This window comes from Panthera onca, chromosome A2 (assembly GCF_046562875.1).
Source record: "Panthera onca isolate mPanOnc1 chromosome A2, mPanOnc1 haplotype 2, whole genome shotgun sequence".
In the NCBI taxonomy this organism is placed as follows: Eukaryota; Metazoa; Chordata; class Mammalia; order Carnivora; family Felidae; genus Panthera; species Panthera onca.
In genome coordinates this window covers 5,661,591-5,677,388 of record NC_138340.1, presented here as the reverse complement: position 1 = coordinate 5,677,388, position 15,798 = coordinate 5,661,591, and the positions used below count along the sequence as shown (strand labels likewise).

Below are 15,798 nucleotides of genomic sequence, written 5' to 3'. Positions count from 1 at the left end.
CATTTTAAAACTGAGTGGAGCCCAGACCAACCCTGAGGTGCCCAGCTTACACCTCCAGGAGGAAGAAGCCATGATGGATGGCGGTCGCCCAGGACTCCCGGAGGCCCTGCCTAAGCCCCGCTCCTCTGTGCGGGAGCCTGCGGGTGATGCAGACCACCCGGCTGCCCCAGCCCCACTGCCACCTGCTCTGGATCCCAGAAAGCCAGAGGCAGAGTGGCCGAGGGAGCACCCGGGGCTGGGTCCCCGAGTCCCACCCTCTCAGGACACTCCACTATGGAGTAGGGGCTGTAACAGAGCTGCCCGGGCAGAGGGAGACAGAAGCCTAGAGGCAGGCGGAGGATGTGAAGTAACTTTAATCACCACCCTCAGACAGAGGCAGCAGGAGTGTCTAGTTGGGGCCATCCCCCGGAGCAGCTTGGGGCCAGCCCCTAGGTTCCGGCTGTGATGTGCTCCCGGGCCAGGCTTCCTGCATCTGGGGCGAGGGTCCAGGTGCCCGCGACCTCCAGGGCCACATCTGCAGGAGCTCAGGTCCACGGTGCTGCATGGCCACAAGAAGCCACGTCCGAGGGCTGATGTGCCCGCAGTGGCCGTGCCCAGGGCCCGGGAGACGTGGTGGCAGCAGCTCGTCCTCAGAGCAGCGAGCTCTTCCTCTCCGACAGCAGCAGGGACTCCTTCACGACCATCAGCAGCCCCAGCTGGTTCAGGCGCCCCCGGGCCCAGAGCCGGGACAACACGAACAGGGAGATGGCAGCCAGACCTGCGCTCAGCACCACTGTGGGGGGCAGACGGACAGGAGTCAGTGACAGCCCCCCACACCGGGAAGGGGGGTCTGCGGCCCAGCCCGTCCCTTCCCCAAGCCTTCCCTTGCCCCCAGGAGCAGGAGGGCCCGGTCTTCCTACCGGCTGCGGCAATAACCCCACAAGCACTTCGGTTTCCAGACTGGACTGAGTCCTGGTCCCCAGACGAGGTGGCGGTGGCATTCCCAAGATCGGTGACAGTGCCCGGGGCCACAGGGGTCCCCATGGCTGTGGCATTCCCTTCCTGGGGCGTCTCAGTTCCTGCAAGAAGTCCAGGCATTCAGTAGCTGGGGAGTCGGCGCTGAGGGCATGAGGGGCAGGGAGGGACTACACGTGTCCCAAATGCCTGGAGGGACCTTGGGGCGCATCATCTCCCAACCCAGGATGAGTGAGGTCAGTGAGCACCGCTGCCCCCATGGGGGTGCAGGCGCACGGAAGACCCGAGTTTCCACACCCCAAGCCTGGTCACCCGCCAGAAGGTGTCCTTATCTAACACTCGGCCCTCCCCACCCCCGCAGACACGCTGGGGACGCAGGGCACCCACCACAGCCAAGCTCGTCGCTGGAGGCAGGACAGTCGGGATGGCCATCACAGAGCCAGGTGCGGGGGATGCAGGCACTGCCCCACAGGCAGCGAAGCTCCCCGGCCGGGCAGGGCTGGCGACTGCAGTTGTGAACAGTGTGGTCGAAGCCATCTGGGCAGTCATCGATGCTGTCACAAGGGCAGGGGCTGCCAGTGGGTGGCAGGCACTGTCCGTCCCGGGCGCAAGGCTTGATGCCTGAGATGCAGGGTCAGTCAGGTCCCAAACACCCACCCAAGAGAGCTGGGGTACTCTCCTCCACCCGGCCTCCGGTGAGCCCTGCCTTCCAGGAACAGGCGACCCTGTAAAACCCACCCACCCTGAAGATGTCTCCCTGTTCGCTTCGCCTTCCAAGGACCGGCCTCCCTGAAAGCCCCTCCTCCCAAGGCCCCACTAAGCCTACCTCCCAGGAAACCCACCTCTTCTCAATCCGGCGACCCTGTAAGCCCTGTCCACCCTCGGGCCCCGCCCCATCGTGCCAGCCTGAAAGCCCGCCCCTTCCACAAGCACCTCCCCTCCCTGTGGCTCCGCCTCCTCAAGCCCCGCCCCCAGGGGCTGCGACTCACCACACTCCTCTTCATCGCTGCCATCCGGACAGTCCTTGTCGCCGTCGCAACGCAGAGGGAGGGGCACGCAGAAGCCACTGGTGCGGCACTGGAAATTGGTGGGCGGGCACGAGCCTGCAAGACGCACACAAGTGAGGTCTGGGAGGCCCGAATCTTGGCCTCCGCCAGGGACACAACGTTACAGACTGACCACCAGGAGACCGGCCAGGTCCCAGGGCGCTGGAATGCCCCTGGTGGCCACCGTTTGCTGAGGACCCACTACGTGTGAGGCTTGCAGCGGAGCAGTTCACAGGAAAGGTCCTACTGCCCCCCCACCCCATGGTGCAGAAGACACCCAGGAGAGATAAGGTCCCAGGCTGCCGAGCTGGTGGCAGCTTCGAGGTTTGAGCCCAGGTCTCCCTGATCCAACAGTCTACCAGGCGTGTCTCCAAGATCCATGGTTAAACAGGCTCGGGTAGGGGCCATCTGTGACCCGCCCATGGTCAGGGTCAGCAGGGCAGGATGTATCCCACCTACTTAGCACAGGGGAAACTGAGGCCCTGGGCAGAGGACCTGCTTCATCACCAGGGCCTGTCCACTCACCTCCTAAATTCCGCCCAGATCCAACCACTTTCCCCGTCTGAAATGTGCCACCTCCTAGCCAGGCCCCACCCCCTTGGGACACTGGAGACCTCACAGAAGCCCATCATTCCATCACCCACCCTTGCCTCCCCTCTGCTCAAAATCGTGCCCTGGTCCCCTGACCCTCTCGAACCAAATCACTATTTTTCCCGTGTGGCCCCAGTGCCTGGCTCAGCACAAAATGCTTCCTGGACCTCACCCTCATTCTTCTTCCTCATCCAGCACCCTCTGTCCTGGCCTTCCCGAGGTTCTCCAAGAGGCCTGGCTTGTTTCCCCCTCCGGGCCTTTGCCTGTGCTGTTCCTTGGTCCAGTGCACCCTTTCCTGCCCCCACTTTGCAACTGGTGATTCCTCCCCAACCTTTAGATCTCAGCTGCTTTCCTGGGAGGGGTTTCATGAGACTCTCGGATGCCTGAAGCTCTACCTGCCTCTCAGAACAACTGTGCTCAAACTGGTATCCACACAGATGGTAAGGAGGCTCAGTGGAGATCAGGGCCAGGACCTTGTAACAAGTCCAGGGCAGCAGCTGACAATAAGTGGATACAGGTCACACAAGGGTCCAGGCTGAGTCCGGACGAGATCTGGGCTTTCCGGGACCCTAGGCAGTGAGGCTCAGGCTGCATGCTGACCTGCTGGAGCAGCACAGAAGGGCCTGGAGCCAGGGCCAGCAGGAGGGAGTCTGAGTGACAGAGGAAGGGAATGGCCTTGAAGGCTCCCCTCCCAGGTGCAGTAGGGCAGGTGACAAATACCTGGCCTGGACCCAGCCTGGTCCCACCCCATCCGATCCTGCCCTTCTTGCCAACCCTACCTTTACTCACGGGCCTCCAAACCCAGTGCTCCACAGGCCTCCAGGCCCAAAGGTACCTGTGGCCCACACAGTCCCCAAGCGTGGTGGAGCCCGGAAGAGCTGTGGCCAACCTGGAGCCAGCTTCCTTCCCTGCCCCTGGGGGTCTGGCAGCCCCTGGGCGAGGCTTCCTTTCCAGGCCCGGCGCTCTCGGCCCTGCCAACCCCCCACCTCCCTCCCTGGAGTGTTTGGCCTTCCTGGAAAATGGGAGGCAGAGCACAGCAGACCAGGCCTCGTGGGGTCAGACAGGAGGGGAAACGACCAGTGACTCAGTTTCCTCCCCTGTAAAAGGGGTTTGCTAGGAGTTCCCACTTCAGTGTCCTGAGGAGAGGAAACCACTTGTTGTGGGGTTTGGAACTTGGTTAAGGGGAGTCCTGCCTCCTTAAAGGAACCAGGAAGATTTAGCCTATAAAGGTAGGGACTCCTCGGTGAGGCGGGGGACAGATAAGGTGAGAGCTCAGGTAGGAATGGGTTAAGTGCGTGAATCTGCGCTCAAGGCTGAAAGCCGGGGTCACCTGTGCCTACAGGAAGGTCACTCCCTGCCAAACTGACTCTGGGAAGCTCAGAGAGGGCCACCAAGATCACTTAGGCCCAGGCGCATGTGTCCAGGGGCCTGGGGGTGACAGGGAGGGAGGAAAACCCTTCCTTCTCTAAGGCCAGAAAAGGAAGGTGCAGAGATGGGGAGAGCGGGGGCCTGGTGGCCCAGGAAGCTCAGCCACATGGCCTCAGGGTCTGGCGAGGATTTAGGAGGCGCAGCCGCTCCCAGAGGCGCCAGGTGACCGGCTACGCACGGCTAGAGGTCGGACAACCGGAGCCTGCAAAAAGCCTTCCTGCCCACGCTGGGCTGAAGGTCGGCTTGGACGTGACAAAGGGGTCCGACAAAGCCGAGCAGGAGTGGGGTGTGGGCAGGGTAGAAACAGAGTAGTTAAAGGCAGGCAGAGCCGAGGGTCCCCAGCTGGGGACGGCTCGCTCTCAAAGGCCAGGTTCACGGCACACTGGAGTCCCGAGCCACGTGCCGGGGGAGTGTCCGGGACAGACCAGCGAAACAGCCAATGGCGAGGAGCCGCCGGCGCGCGCGGGGTGGGGTCGGACCGCCGAGGGGCACGCGCGCGGGCTGCGCAGAGCTCTCACCTGGGCTGTGGGCCAAGAACGGGATCGGGACTGGGGTCGGGGCGGCCTCCAGGCCCAGTCCGAAGCCGAGCAGCAGCCGCAGCACCAGACCCAGGGCCGCTGTCCGCCGGGCTCCGCCCCGCGCCATGCAGCCGCTCGCCGCACCGCCCCTGCCCTGGCACTGGGCGCGCGCGGGCCGGCCTCGCTTTTATCCCAGCGCACGCGCGCAGCGGACGGGGGCGGGGCCCACGCCCCCAGGTCCTCGCGGCGCCCGCGGCTAAGATCACCGTAAATGTCCGAATATGGGGACACCCACGATTTGAGGCTCTAACACACTTTTCTCAGTGACAAGGTATGACGAAAGGTGTTGGGTCCACCCGAAGTTAAAAGCTAATGGGGATGTAAAGGAACTTGTCGGGTCTACTCAACATTAAATGTTTCGCATGCATCCTACAGCAAATGTGACTGTCCAACTATCATACTTAATATGGCAGCCTCTCTCTCCGGCCTTTCTATACTCTAGTTTAGGGTCTGGCGACTACTAAGTCAGCGGTAGGACTGGAATGCTGGGTTGCTCGCTGTATCCTCAGTGCCTAGAAGGGTCTGCCACAATAGTAGGCTCTTAAATATTTCGTGAATAAATGAATAAAACGCTTCCAGTGCCCGGCTTCTATCATGGGTCCTGTCCTCGCACCTGGATGTCCCTGTAAAGGCACGGACCCCGCGGTGAGGCGGGGGATCAGATAGGGCGAGAATTCAGGAAGGGATAAGTTAAGTGTGTGAACCTGAGCTCACAATGGAAAGCCAGGTCACCTGTGCCTACTGGGAGGTCACTCCCGCTCAGCTGACTCTGGGAACCACAGAGATGGCCACCAAGATCACTTAGGCCAGACGCGTGTGCTCACTCACGGCCACCACGCTTCATTCGGTCTTCATAGCCCAGCTCCTCCAGAGGTGGGGGGTTTTTCTTCCGGAACAAGATCCGCAAAGGCAGCCCTTGGGCTATCTCTGGTCATGCTCACCCAGAAGGCACAGAAAATACAAACCGTCTGCCGGCTTCCTATCCAATCAGCTGCTGTGTTGTCTTGAAAATAAATATTTTATCTACAGCTCTGCCTTCAGAAGAAGCAACATGTTGGACTGCCAGCAGAACCTCAGCGTTGACAGGGGTGCAAGCATTTACCCCGCCCCCCCCCCCCCCCCCGTTTCCCATGAAGCAACACTAAAGCATCCAGATTTTCCTACAAGGGGCTCTGCGGGTTGTTGGCATGATTCAGTATGAGAAAATGTTGAAGGTTTTAGCTGCTTTTGGAGCATGTAACATATGTTGGGGTTTTTTGTTGTCATTGTTTCAAAACCTCCCAGATTCCCCAGAGTTGAGGCTTGGCTTCCTGGCGAGAGGGCTCCGGGGTGCAGGGATAACAGCTGAAGAAGCCATCCGTTTGTAGCAGCTGGGCACAGACTCCTGTCAGGTTCAAGCCAGAGTTCAGTGAGCCTGAGCGAGTTCCTGGTCCTTCCGTTCCTATTTTTCTGTCCAGGGAGTATGGCAACAGCGATGACCTCACAGGATAGCTCCAGGAAGGAGCTGAGATCAGATAGCATTTACGACAGCACCTAGCAGGCAGGAAGGTGAGGGGTCAGGCTTCTTTCCCACCCCCACTCCCTTGGCAAACTTCAAGTCTGTGTCCTAAAAGCCTGCCTCTGTGGAAGCCCTCAGGGCTGCCTACCCAGTGGCCTCGGGACACACTGCCCAGCCTTCCTCTCCTTCCTGATCTTCTTCCTGAATCAGACTCCCCCTTTGCTCCAGTTAGAATCCCACCTCCTCTAGAAAGCCTTCCCTGGCTTCAGCCACAGTTTTCTTCCCTCGAGCATTTATCATTTGTGTCGTCCACGCTGGGGCTCCCTACATACCTCCTGTCTGGGACGGTTCCCCTTCCCTGCCTTGCTCTATGCTTCCAGAGAACACGGCATTCTCAACAACCCGATCTTACCCTACAGAAGGGTTGTGGGGTTCTTCCACAGGGCAGCCGGACTTGGGCTACTTCTTTTCTGGCTTCCACACAACTGCTCATTCCTCTTAGGACCAACCCCCCCTTCTTCCCCTAGGCTGACTCCACCTTCCTCCCCAGGGCCTGTGCAGAAAGGGTTTCTGGCTCGGGGAGGCCTCTCCTCGCCTGCCCCCAGTCAAGCCTTCCTGTGAGTTGCCCAGCTGTTCTCTGCCACCCCAGGAGCTGCAAGGCGGTCAAGGTCAGAAGGGGGCATGTGGTGGGAGGGTACTGGCCCGTGGCCCCAGAAGCAACTGCTGCGGGAGCTCTTGACGTACTTAACGGCGAGTTTGTGCTCGGTCTCACTGTCCCTCAGTCGGTGCCCCCCAAACACCCAGAGGCCCTGGAACCCACCCCACTGCTATGTTAGCCAGGCCTTCAGGGAAGGGATGGTGACAACTCTAGATGCCCTGCCCCTGGACCCCGTGTCATCTGACCTGTGCCCGGTGACGGCGTGTTACCCCGAAGCTCAAGAACCACCATCCCGCCCCCGCTCCTGGAGTGCTGACAGAGTTCAGAGATTCAGCACCAGCTTCACCGGGAAATCCACGGAAGCCGTGTGTAGCTTCGAAAGTAAAAACAGAAGTGACACCGGAGAGCAGGGTGTATTTGTCATAAATTAGGTCCCGGTCTCCCCGGAGGGAATACAAGGAGGGGAAGCCCTCAGGTGGCCCTGAGGGCCGGGCCAGGTGCCCCAGGGTGCAGTCACAGGTAAGGCTGGTCCTTGGACAGCTCCCACCTCTTTATGGGAGGAGCTGGCGACACGGCCTTCTTCTCAGTGACAGCGGCAGCTGAGCTGGAGAGGAAAACGGATTTGGGTTAGGGTCGGGTCTCCACAGAGCAGCGCGCATGGATTTGGGGTAGCTCACACCTGCGCCCAGCAGGAACATGCCTGCCGAGACTGTGGGTCTGAGGCCAGAGCGAGGGTGCTCCAGAGGCCCAAACTCCTTCACTGGGGTCCCCCAAAAGGTCAGCCAACCCTTGCTGGGAACTGGCCAGCCCCCTTCCTGCCCAAGCCCCGTGTGAACCCCCCGTCGGCCTGCCCTGGCTCCTGAGCTCAAAGCCAGCCCTGAATAGCTGGGCTCCTTCCCCAGCACCCCTTCCCACATGCGGCCCCAGGGTGGACGAGCACCCCATTCCGGTTGCCCCCAAACAGGACACTGGTAAAGGGTCAGGCGATCAGGTGCCGCGTGCCCACTGCTCTTTCCTCCCTCAGGCACTGCACGCTTGCTCCACGGTAGGCACTGCACATGCCCCAGCACAGCGCTAAGACCAGGCCCTGGCCGCAGTCCAATGGGGCTGAGGGTCAAGTGCGATTAAAAAATACCCCATCCAGGGGCACCTGGGTGGCTCAGTCAGTTGAGCATCCGAATGCAGCTCAGGTCATGATCTCACGGTCCGTGAGTTCGAGACCCGCTTGGGCTCTGTGCTGACGGCTTGGAGCCTGGAGCCTCCTTCGGAGTCTGTGTTTCCCTCTCTCTCTCTCTGCCCCCCCCCCCCCCCCCCCCACACACACACTGTGTCTCTCTCTCCTTCAAAAATAAATAAACATTAAAAAAAAAAAAATTGGGGCGCCTGGGTGGCGCAGTCGGTTAAGCGTCCGACTTCAGCCAGGTCACGATCTCGCGGTCCATGAGTTCGAGCCCCGCGTCAGGCTCTGGGCTGATGGCTCGGAGCCTGGAGCCTGTTTCCGATTCTGTGTCTCCCTCTCTCTCTGCCCCTCCCCCGTTCATGCTCTGTCTCTCTCTGTCCCAAAAATAAATAAAAAACGTTGAAAAAAAAATTAAAAAAAAAAAAATAAAATAAAATAAAAAAAAAAAAATTATTTTAAAAATACCCCGTCTGCCCCAGAGTGAGCCCTAAGGAGACACTGTGGCAACAACTCCAAGGCAAGTGCCTCCCGACCCAAGCCCCTGGTGCCTAGGACTGGGAGGCTTGCACACACAGTGAGCAAAAAGGGAGAGGAGGCAGGCAGGCAGGCAGGCTCTCGTGGATGAGCCTCCCAGGAGCAGGGATTCCAGGGCCGCCCAGCCTCCCAGGAACCTGAAGGAAGTAGAAGAGGCAGAATCAGCCTCCCTAGGAGATGCAGGCATCCCAGGGGCAGGTGAGGAGGTATGGGGGGAATAGGGTGGTTTGCCACAGTCTGGTGTGGGACTCCGGTGAGTCAGAAGATAATAAGGGCCACGACCCAGGCCATTCACTGAGTTCTAACTATACAGCAGGCCCGTCCTGGCCTCATCACCTTCCAGACCTTGTCATACTGCAAGCCCACCATCCCCATTTTACAGATGAAGAAAATGAGGCTCAAGAAGGCATGAAGGGTTGGCTTCAGACCACACGGTGAATTGGCTGTAGAGACCAGACAGCACTTAGGGTCTGGGCAAACTGCTTTGAAATCCTGCTTCTGCTACCCACTGGCTGTGTGACTCAGGCAGCTCAACTGGCCTCTCTGTGCCTCAATTTCCTCTTCTGCAACAGGGCCGTCACCGCCTAACTTGTGATTAGTAGGCAGGCAGGGCATTGACTCCATCCTAAAACCTTACAAATGTTAATTATGGAAATTAATCCTCATAATAACTCTGCTACAAATTGAATGTTTTGTTTCTCCCAAATTCATATATTGAAATCCCCGCCTTCGGTGTGATGGCCTTTGGAGGTAGAGCACTTGAGAGGTGACTAGGTCATAAGGGAGGAGCTCTCATGAATGGAGTTAGTACCCTTGTAAGAGACCCTAGACACCCATTACCCCTTCGACCATGTGAGGACATACCAAGAAAATGCCATCTATGAGCCAGGAAGATACCCTCACCAGACATGGAACCTACCAGCACCTTGATCTCGGACTTCCCAGCCTCCAGAACTATGAGAAACATAAGTTTCTGTTGTTTATAAGCCACCCCACTCTATGATATTGTCATAGCCACCCGAATGGACTAAAATAAATTCCCTACAGTAGATATTATGGCCCCATTTATTTAAGAGAAGGCGCCTGAGGCCAGGGACAAAACTGAGTTTTAAGGGGCCTGAAATTTACATAATTCTTTAAGAAGAGTATGGAGAAAATATGGTGTGTGTGCATATATACATATACATACACACACACGCATATACACAGAATGGAATACCATTCAGCCATAAAAATGAATGTCTCCATTTGCAACAATATGGATGGACCCTGAGAGTACTCTGCTAAGTGAAATATGTCAGAGAAAGACAAGTACTATAGGATGTCACTTATGTGCGGAATCTAAAAACGAAACAAAAAAAATGAAAAAAGATACAGATAAAAAGAACATATTGGTGGTCACCAGAGGCAGCAGGCAGGTGGGGGGCGGGGATGAAATGCGCAAAGCGGGGGCACCTGGGTGGCTCAGTGGGTTGAGCGTCCGACTTCAGCTCAGGTCATGATCTCACAGTTCATGGGTTTGAGCCCCACATTGGGCTCTGTGCTGACAGCTCAGAGCCTGGAGCCTGTTTCAGATTCTGTGTCTCCCTCTCTCTCTGCCCCTAACCCCCTCGCGTCCTGTCTCTGTCTCTCTCAAAAATAAATAAACATTAAAAAAAAAAATTTTTTTTAATAAAAAAAGAAATGCGTAAAGGGGGTTCAAAAGGTACAAACTTCCCATTATAAAGTAAGTCCTGGGGATGTGATGTACCGCATGGTGACTTTAGTTAATAACACTAGATTGCATATTTGAAAGCCGCTAAGAGTGGCTCTTAAAGGTTCTCATCACAAGAAAAAAAACGTGTAACTACGTGAGGTGACGGATGGTAACCAGACTTACTGTGGCGCTCATTTCAAATGTACACAAGTATCAGATCTTCGTGTTGTACCCCTGCACGCAGATTTCAATTATGCCTCAGTTGTAACAAAATACAAAATTACAAAAATAATATAATGTTATATGCCAATTACGCCTCAATTAAAAAAAAAATACACAGTTACAAAAACAGTATCTGGGCTTCTCCCAGAGCAACTGAAGGGACCCTGAAGCTTCATGTGCTCTGCAGGAATCGCACCCCTGGCTGAGGCCCTACCCCCTTCCCTGGGCTGGGGTGGGTGGGATTCGAAGAGCTCTCCCGTGAAAAGCCCCCGCAGCACAGTTCCTGACACGCTTCACGCTCCATACGTGGGCATCTTGAACAGCACAAGCAAGAGGAAGAACTGGTTTCAGGAAGGCGGTGAGGTCCTCACCTCTCTGCAGGCTTGCCCGACGCCAGTACCTTCTGCGAGGACATGACGACTGATGGTGGCACAGCTTCCCGGCGGCCATCGCGAGTGCAGTAGTAGTTGCTGGAGAGCTTGTGGCTGGGGCCCACGGGGAGCTGGGGAGGAGGCTGAGTTCTGAGGGAAAAGAACATGAGCACTGAAGCTGGCAGAAAGTCACTCTTATGGCCCGGTGAGGCTGGCATGGGCCTCAGTCACCGGGCCACAGGCCAGGGGATCCCCCTGGCACACTGTCGTGGATGTATGGCTAAGGAGGACCCAAGGCCCTAAGGCAGGTAGCAACCTCTGCTATGGATGGGAAGGTGCTAGAAGGCAAGGCCGGGTATGCCCCAAATGTGACCGATACAGAGGACATTTTCTGAAGCTTCCCAGGGAAGGGGGTGGCCCAGACTGGACACCCAGACCTCTTCCCACCCCACCATGGCCCGAAGTTTGCATCTGGCCTCTCTTCTGCCTGCCGGTGCTCAGGAAACGAAGGGGTCAGAGTCTGAGCTTCTGCCCACCTCGTGTCCAGTGGTCCTAGTGTATAAATGCTTGGGCAATAGCCCCAGACGTAGCTTCTTCTGAAGGTCTTTGTCCCAAAAGCCAGACTACAGAACTCTTGGGTTTCCAGTCATCTCAGGAACTCTCTGGAAAACCCTGCTGGGATCAAGGCTTATTACTCAAAGAGCACCTTGTCCTCTGAGGTCTCCGAATTTCCTGCCACCTCCTGGTAGCCACAGCTACAGCCAAAGCTGGAGTGGGGGGGGGGGATGGGGGGGACGGTGGGTGAGTGAATAGAGCTCTGTCCTGGGCTGGGCTAAAACCTGGGGTGAATTTACAAAGAAGCCACATGCCTGAAAAGGAAATGCTAACCTCAAAACAAAAAAGAAGCTTCCCTGGAAAATGCAGCAGAGGAGAAAGGCAGAAAAGATAGGAGAAATCATAAAATCATGGAGTTTTAAAATAACTTGTTTGGTGTTTTGCCAGGACTTAAGTTTTTCTTTTTTTTAAACCTTTTTTTTTTAGGTTTACTTATTTATCTTGAGAGAGAGAGAGAGAGAGAGAGAGAGAGGAGAAAGCGAACAAGCAGGGGAGGGGCAGAGGGAAGGAGAGAGAGAATCCCAAGCAGCCTCCATGCTATCAGTGCAGAGCCTGACTCGGGGCCTGATCTCATGAAGAGTGACATCATGACCTGAGCCAAAATCAAGAGTCACTTAATGGACTGAGCCACATGGGTGCCCCAGGACTTAAAATTTTCTTTCTTTTTTCTTTCTTTTTTTTTTTACATTTATTTATTTGTGAGAGACAGAGAGAGAGACAGAGCACAAGTGGGGGAGGGGCAGAGACACAGAATCCGAAGCAGGATCCAGGCTCTAAGCTGTCAGCACAGAGCCCAATGTGGGGCTCGAACCCACAAACCACGAGATCATGACCCGAGCTGAAGTCAGACACTCAACCAACTGAGCCACCCAGGTGCCCCAGGACTTAAGATTTTCTTAAAACAAGTGATAACCATTGTGTAAAAAAATGAGAGGGCGCCTACCTAGGTTTCTCTCCCTCTCTCTGCCCCTCCACTGCTCATGCGCACATTCTGTCTGTCTCAAAAGAGTGAAAATTGAAATTTTTTTTAATGAGAAATAAGAATAAAAAGGAAATTTACAAATTTAATATTAAAAGCTATATCCTGGGGCAGCTGGCTGTCTGCTGGTAGAGCATAGGGCATGTGACTCTTGATCTCGGGGTTGTGAGTTCGAGCCCCATTTTGGGTGTAGAGATTACTTAAAAATAAAAAAAAATAAAAAAGCAATATCCTGTGTGGCAGTTAGAATTTGCTTCACCCCTGGAGTCCAGACGGCCCCTGGTGGATGTGGCTGGCCATCACTTTCCACCACCTAGCAGAAAGGTAAGAACCAGGGCCCAATGGAAAGACCCACATACATCACTAGGAGGCGCCATTATCCTCAAGAAGTTGGAAATTTTTTAAAACCTTTTCCTCAACTGGCACCAACGACCCTAGATAGAGCAGCAACTCGAAACTTCTGATATTTGGAATCAGTTACAACATGCAGGCATCCACATGAACTTGGTTATTCTAATGCTATTTTTTTTTTTTTCCTTTTGTGCTAATCCTCACTGGCTGCCTTACCTTTGCCAGCTCCCCTGACTTCCTATATACTGCTCTCTCTTCCTTTCCTCACTGTGTTCCAGCCACCCTGGCCTCCTTCCTCCTTCTAGCTTTGTCCAGCCTCAACAGGCTTGGCGCATACTGTTCCCTCTGTCAGAATGTTCTTTCTTTTCTTTTTTTTTTTTTTTTTAATTTTTTTTTTTTAACATTTATTTATTTTTGAGACAGAGAGAGACAGAGCATGAATGGGGGAGGGGCAGAGAGAGAGAGGGAGACACAGAATCGGAAGCAGGCTCCAGGCTCTGAGCGGTCAGCACAGAGCCCGACGCGGGGCTCGAACTCACGGACCGTGAGATCGTGACCTGAGCCGAAGTGGGACGCTCAACCGACCGAGCTACCCAGGCGCCCCCAGAATGTTCTTTCAATAATTACCCTTTGGCTCCTTCTCCTTCAGGTAGCTCACACGTCAATCCCAGAAAAAAGACCTTTCCTGACCACCTGACATGAGATTGCCACCCTCCAGCTTATTCTAATTCATTTTGTCATTCATTCATTCATTCATTCAGAGCATTCCAAAATGTTTTTTACCTGTTGCGTTTGTTTCCCTACCACCTTTTTCTCTTCCTAGAACTTGAGCTCCACAAAAGGAACGAGAATAGTAACTTTTCTTGTTGGTGCTGTTATCTCTGAGAGCGCATCAGGGGCTTGTAAATATCAAGTAATTTTTGGACATAAATGAGTTTGGAATCAAGACACTTCTGGGTTCAAATCTCAGCTGTCATTTTCAAGCTTCTAAGTGACTTTAAGCAAATGACATATCCTCTCTGAGCCTTAAATCTTTTCATTTGTAGTTTGGGGGTGATAACACTAACTGGCAGGGCCACACGAAAGACTGCACAGCTACACGATCCACTCTGAATTCACGCCCAACCCGACTGTTCCACGAGCAGCCCGCTCGGAGTACAGGTAAGTTAAAATCAAACCTCTGCCTCCACGGACTGCCAGGGACCGGAGGCAGGATTCCGGCCCAGCACTCCAGGGGTCTAAAGGAATGCGGATTTTGTTCTTGACGTGAGAATAACAGGACAGAGCCGGTGTATGGGCAGCGAGCGGGGCTTGCTCACCGCTTGGAGATCTCCTGGTAGCGCAGCTGCAACTTCGCCTGCAAGTCTTGCTGTGGGAGGAGAGGAAGGTCAGCTTGCAGGGCACCTCAGGAAAGGAGAGGGCGAGGGAGCAGGGGCATCCCAGGGATGGAGAAGGGAACGTCGGAGATGAACAGTTTGGTACAGGGGTATGAGTCCTGGAGGAGATAAGGAGAGCTAAGGCCTGGGCCACAAGATACAGGGCTAAGAAGGTCTGGGATTAGGCAGACCTCAGGCCTGAATGGGTCGAGGGCTGGGGTGGAGGTGGGTGTGTCGGCCGAAGGAGTTGGGGGCTCCGCGCTGAGACACTGGTTCTAGTCTAGGAGAATCTCAGCACTAACAGCGTCAGGCCCAAGGGTGCAGGGGGAAGGGGACTAGCGGGAGCGGGTCCGAGGAGCACTGAACCCACAGCCCCCCGCCCCGCCCCACTCGGCCCTTCTCGCCCCGCGCACCCCGGACGCCCAGTTCCGCAGCCGCTGGATGAAGCGAGTAGCGGACGCCATCTTCCGTCTGCGCTGAAGGGCGCCGGTGACGTCTCTACCGTGGGGGCTGCTGGGAAAACCCTCCGGGTCTCGCGAGGGCTGGAGTGGGCGGGGCTACTATGTAGTATAAAGGCTCTTCTCGGAGCACGTGACCCCTCTCCGCCCGACCGCCGCCGCGCCGCCATCATGGACACGAGCCGTGTGCAGCCCATCAAACTGGCCAGGGTGAGGTGGGGGTCCTGATTTGGGGGCCCGGGAGAAGAAAGATGGGACAGGGGGAAGGGCTAGCCGGGTCTGATCCCAGTTTCTTTCCGCCAGGTCACCAAGGTGCTGGGCAGGACCGGCTCGCAGGGACAGTGCACGCAGGTGAGCGAGCGCGGGTGGGGGCGCCCCGGGCTGAGCCCTGATGATTGCCATGCCGGCTGGACTCTGAGACCAGAAGTCCCTTGTATCCCAAGGGCTCCCGGAGCGTCCGAGCCTTCACTAGGGCCTTGCCCACCACGTCTGAGCTCCGTCAACCTCATTCGCCGGGTTCCGACGTTCCTCTTTCTTGGGCCGTCTCAGCGAGCTCTTTGTGGCTCCGTGCCCTTCTGAGTGTGCTCCCCGCCCCGAGCAGGACCTGAGCTACAGCTGTCCCTACTGGTGGCTGTTTTTGTCTCTCGAGAACTTTGTTCTCCACATCTTGACTTTCTTCGGCTTCTGTCCTGGCTCAGCTCTGCCTGCCAGACGCAGTTCCCTAGTCCTCTAAGTGTCTCCGGGTTGGCCCCAACACGCCCTCTGTATTGAAGTCTGCTGCCTACCACGCGGTGCCTATCCCTGACTTGTCCTAACTCCGCGTCCCTCTGGTGGGCCCCGTAGGTGCGCGTGGAGTTCATGGACGACACGAGCCGCTCCATCATCCGCAACGTGAAAGGCCCTGTGCGTGAGGGCGACGTGCTCACCCTCTTGGAGTCAGAGCGAGAAGCTCGGAGGTTGCGCTGAACTTGTGGCTGGTGAGTGCAGCACTGGGATGGGAAGCAGCAAACCCGTTAGACCGTTGTTGGTAGCAGGAAGGCTTCAAATCCCCGGGTGAGGGTCTCAGGGTGGGGGGGTGTACAATGATCTACTGAGATTTGCAAGGCCGGGGAGGGGGGCAGGGATTTTATCAGTTGCTGGGTACCCCATCACTATCTAATGTTTGGGTCTGTTTACAGGGTCCAGGCTGTCTGGGTCGACCACTTGTCTCACGGGGATGGATCTGCGATTGTTAATAAAGCGTTTATGTTGTACGTAAATTTG

The 15,798-nt window shown here is 56.0% G+C and overlaps 3 protein-coding genes and 1 long non-coding RNA gene across 5 annotated transcripts; 2 read left to right on the top strand and 2 right to left on the bottom strand.

Annotated features, from left to right (window-relative positions):
* Positions 1 to 335: 335 nt before the first annotated feature.
* CD320 (CD320 molecule) lies at positions 336 to 4,790 on the bottom strand. The gene is made up of 5 exons (XM_060630061.2): positions 4,538 to 4,790; positions 1,944 to 2,057; positions 1,342 to 1,575; positions 900 to 1,058; positions 336 to 772 (listed from the first exon to the last, which is right to left on the bottom strand). Exons 1-5 carry the CDS (start codon positions 4,662 to 4,664, stop codon positions 630 to 632), a joined length of 777 nt encoding a protein of 258 aa, XP_060486044.1. The 5' UTR covers positions 4,665 to 4,790; the 3' UTR covers positions 336 to 629.
* Positions 4,791 to 5,173: 383 nt separating this feature from the next.
* Positions 5,174 to 7,157, top strand: LOC132678106 (uncharacterized). The gene is made up of 2 exons (XR_009609484.3): positions 5,174 to 6,145; positions 6,646 to 7,157. It is a non-coding gene; the product is annotated as an uncharacterized LOC132678106 (long non-coding RNA).
* NDUFA7 (NADH:ubiquinone oxidoreductase subunit A7) lies at positions 7,148 to 14,618 on the bottom strand. 2 transcript variants are annotated; one of them, XM_060630062.1, is made up of 4 exons: positions 14,491 to 14,618; positions 14,021 to 14,070; positions 10,757 to 10,906; positions 7,148 to 7,357 (listed from the first exon to the last, which is right to left on the bottom strand). In XM_060630062.1, exons 1-4 carry the CDS (start codon positions 14,539 to 14,541, stop codon positions 7,267 to 7,269), a joined length of 342 nt encoding a protein of 113 aa, XP_060486045.1. In that variant the 5' UTR covers positions 14,542 to 14,618; the 3' UTR covers positions 7,148 to 7,266. The 2 variants fall into 2 exon arrangements, with proteins under 2 accessions (XP_060486045.1, XP_078299598.1); XM_078443472.2 differs by lacking the exon at positions 7,148 to 7,357 and adding an exon at positions 9,338 to 9,421.
* Positions 14,619 to 15,794, top strand: RPS28 (ribosomal protein S28). The gene is made up of 4 exons (XM_060630063.3): positions 14,619 to 14,745; positions 14,839 to 14,886; positions 15,379 to 15,512; positions 15,714 to 15,794. Exons 1-3 carry the CDS (start codon positions 14,707 to 14,709, stop codon positions 15,499 to 15,501), a joined length of 210 nt encoding a protein of 69 aa, XP_060486046.1. The 5' UTR covers positions 14,619 to 14,706; the 3' UTR covers positions 15,502 to 15,512; positions 15,714 to 15,794.
* Positions 15,795 to 15,798: the final 4 nt, after the last annotated feature.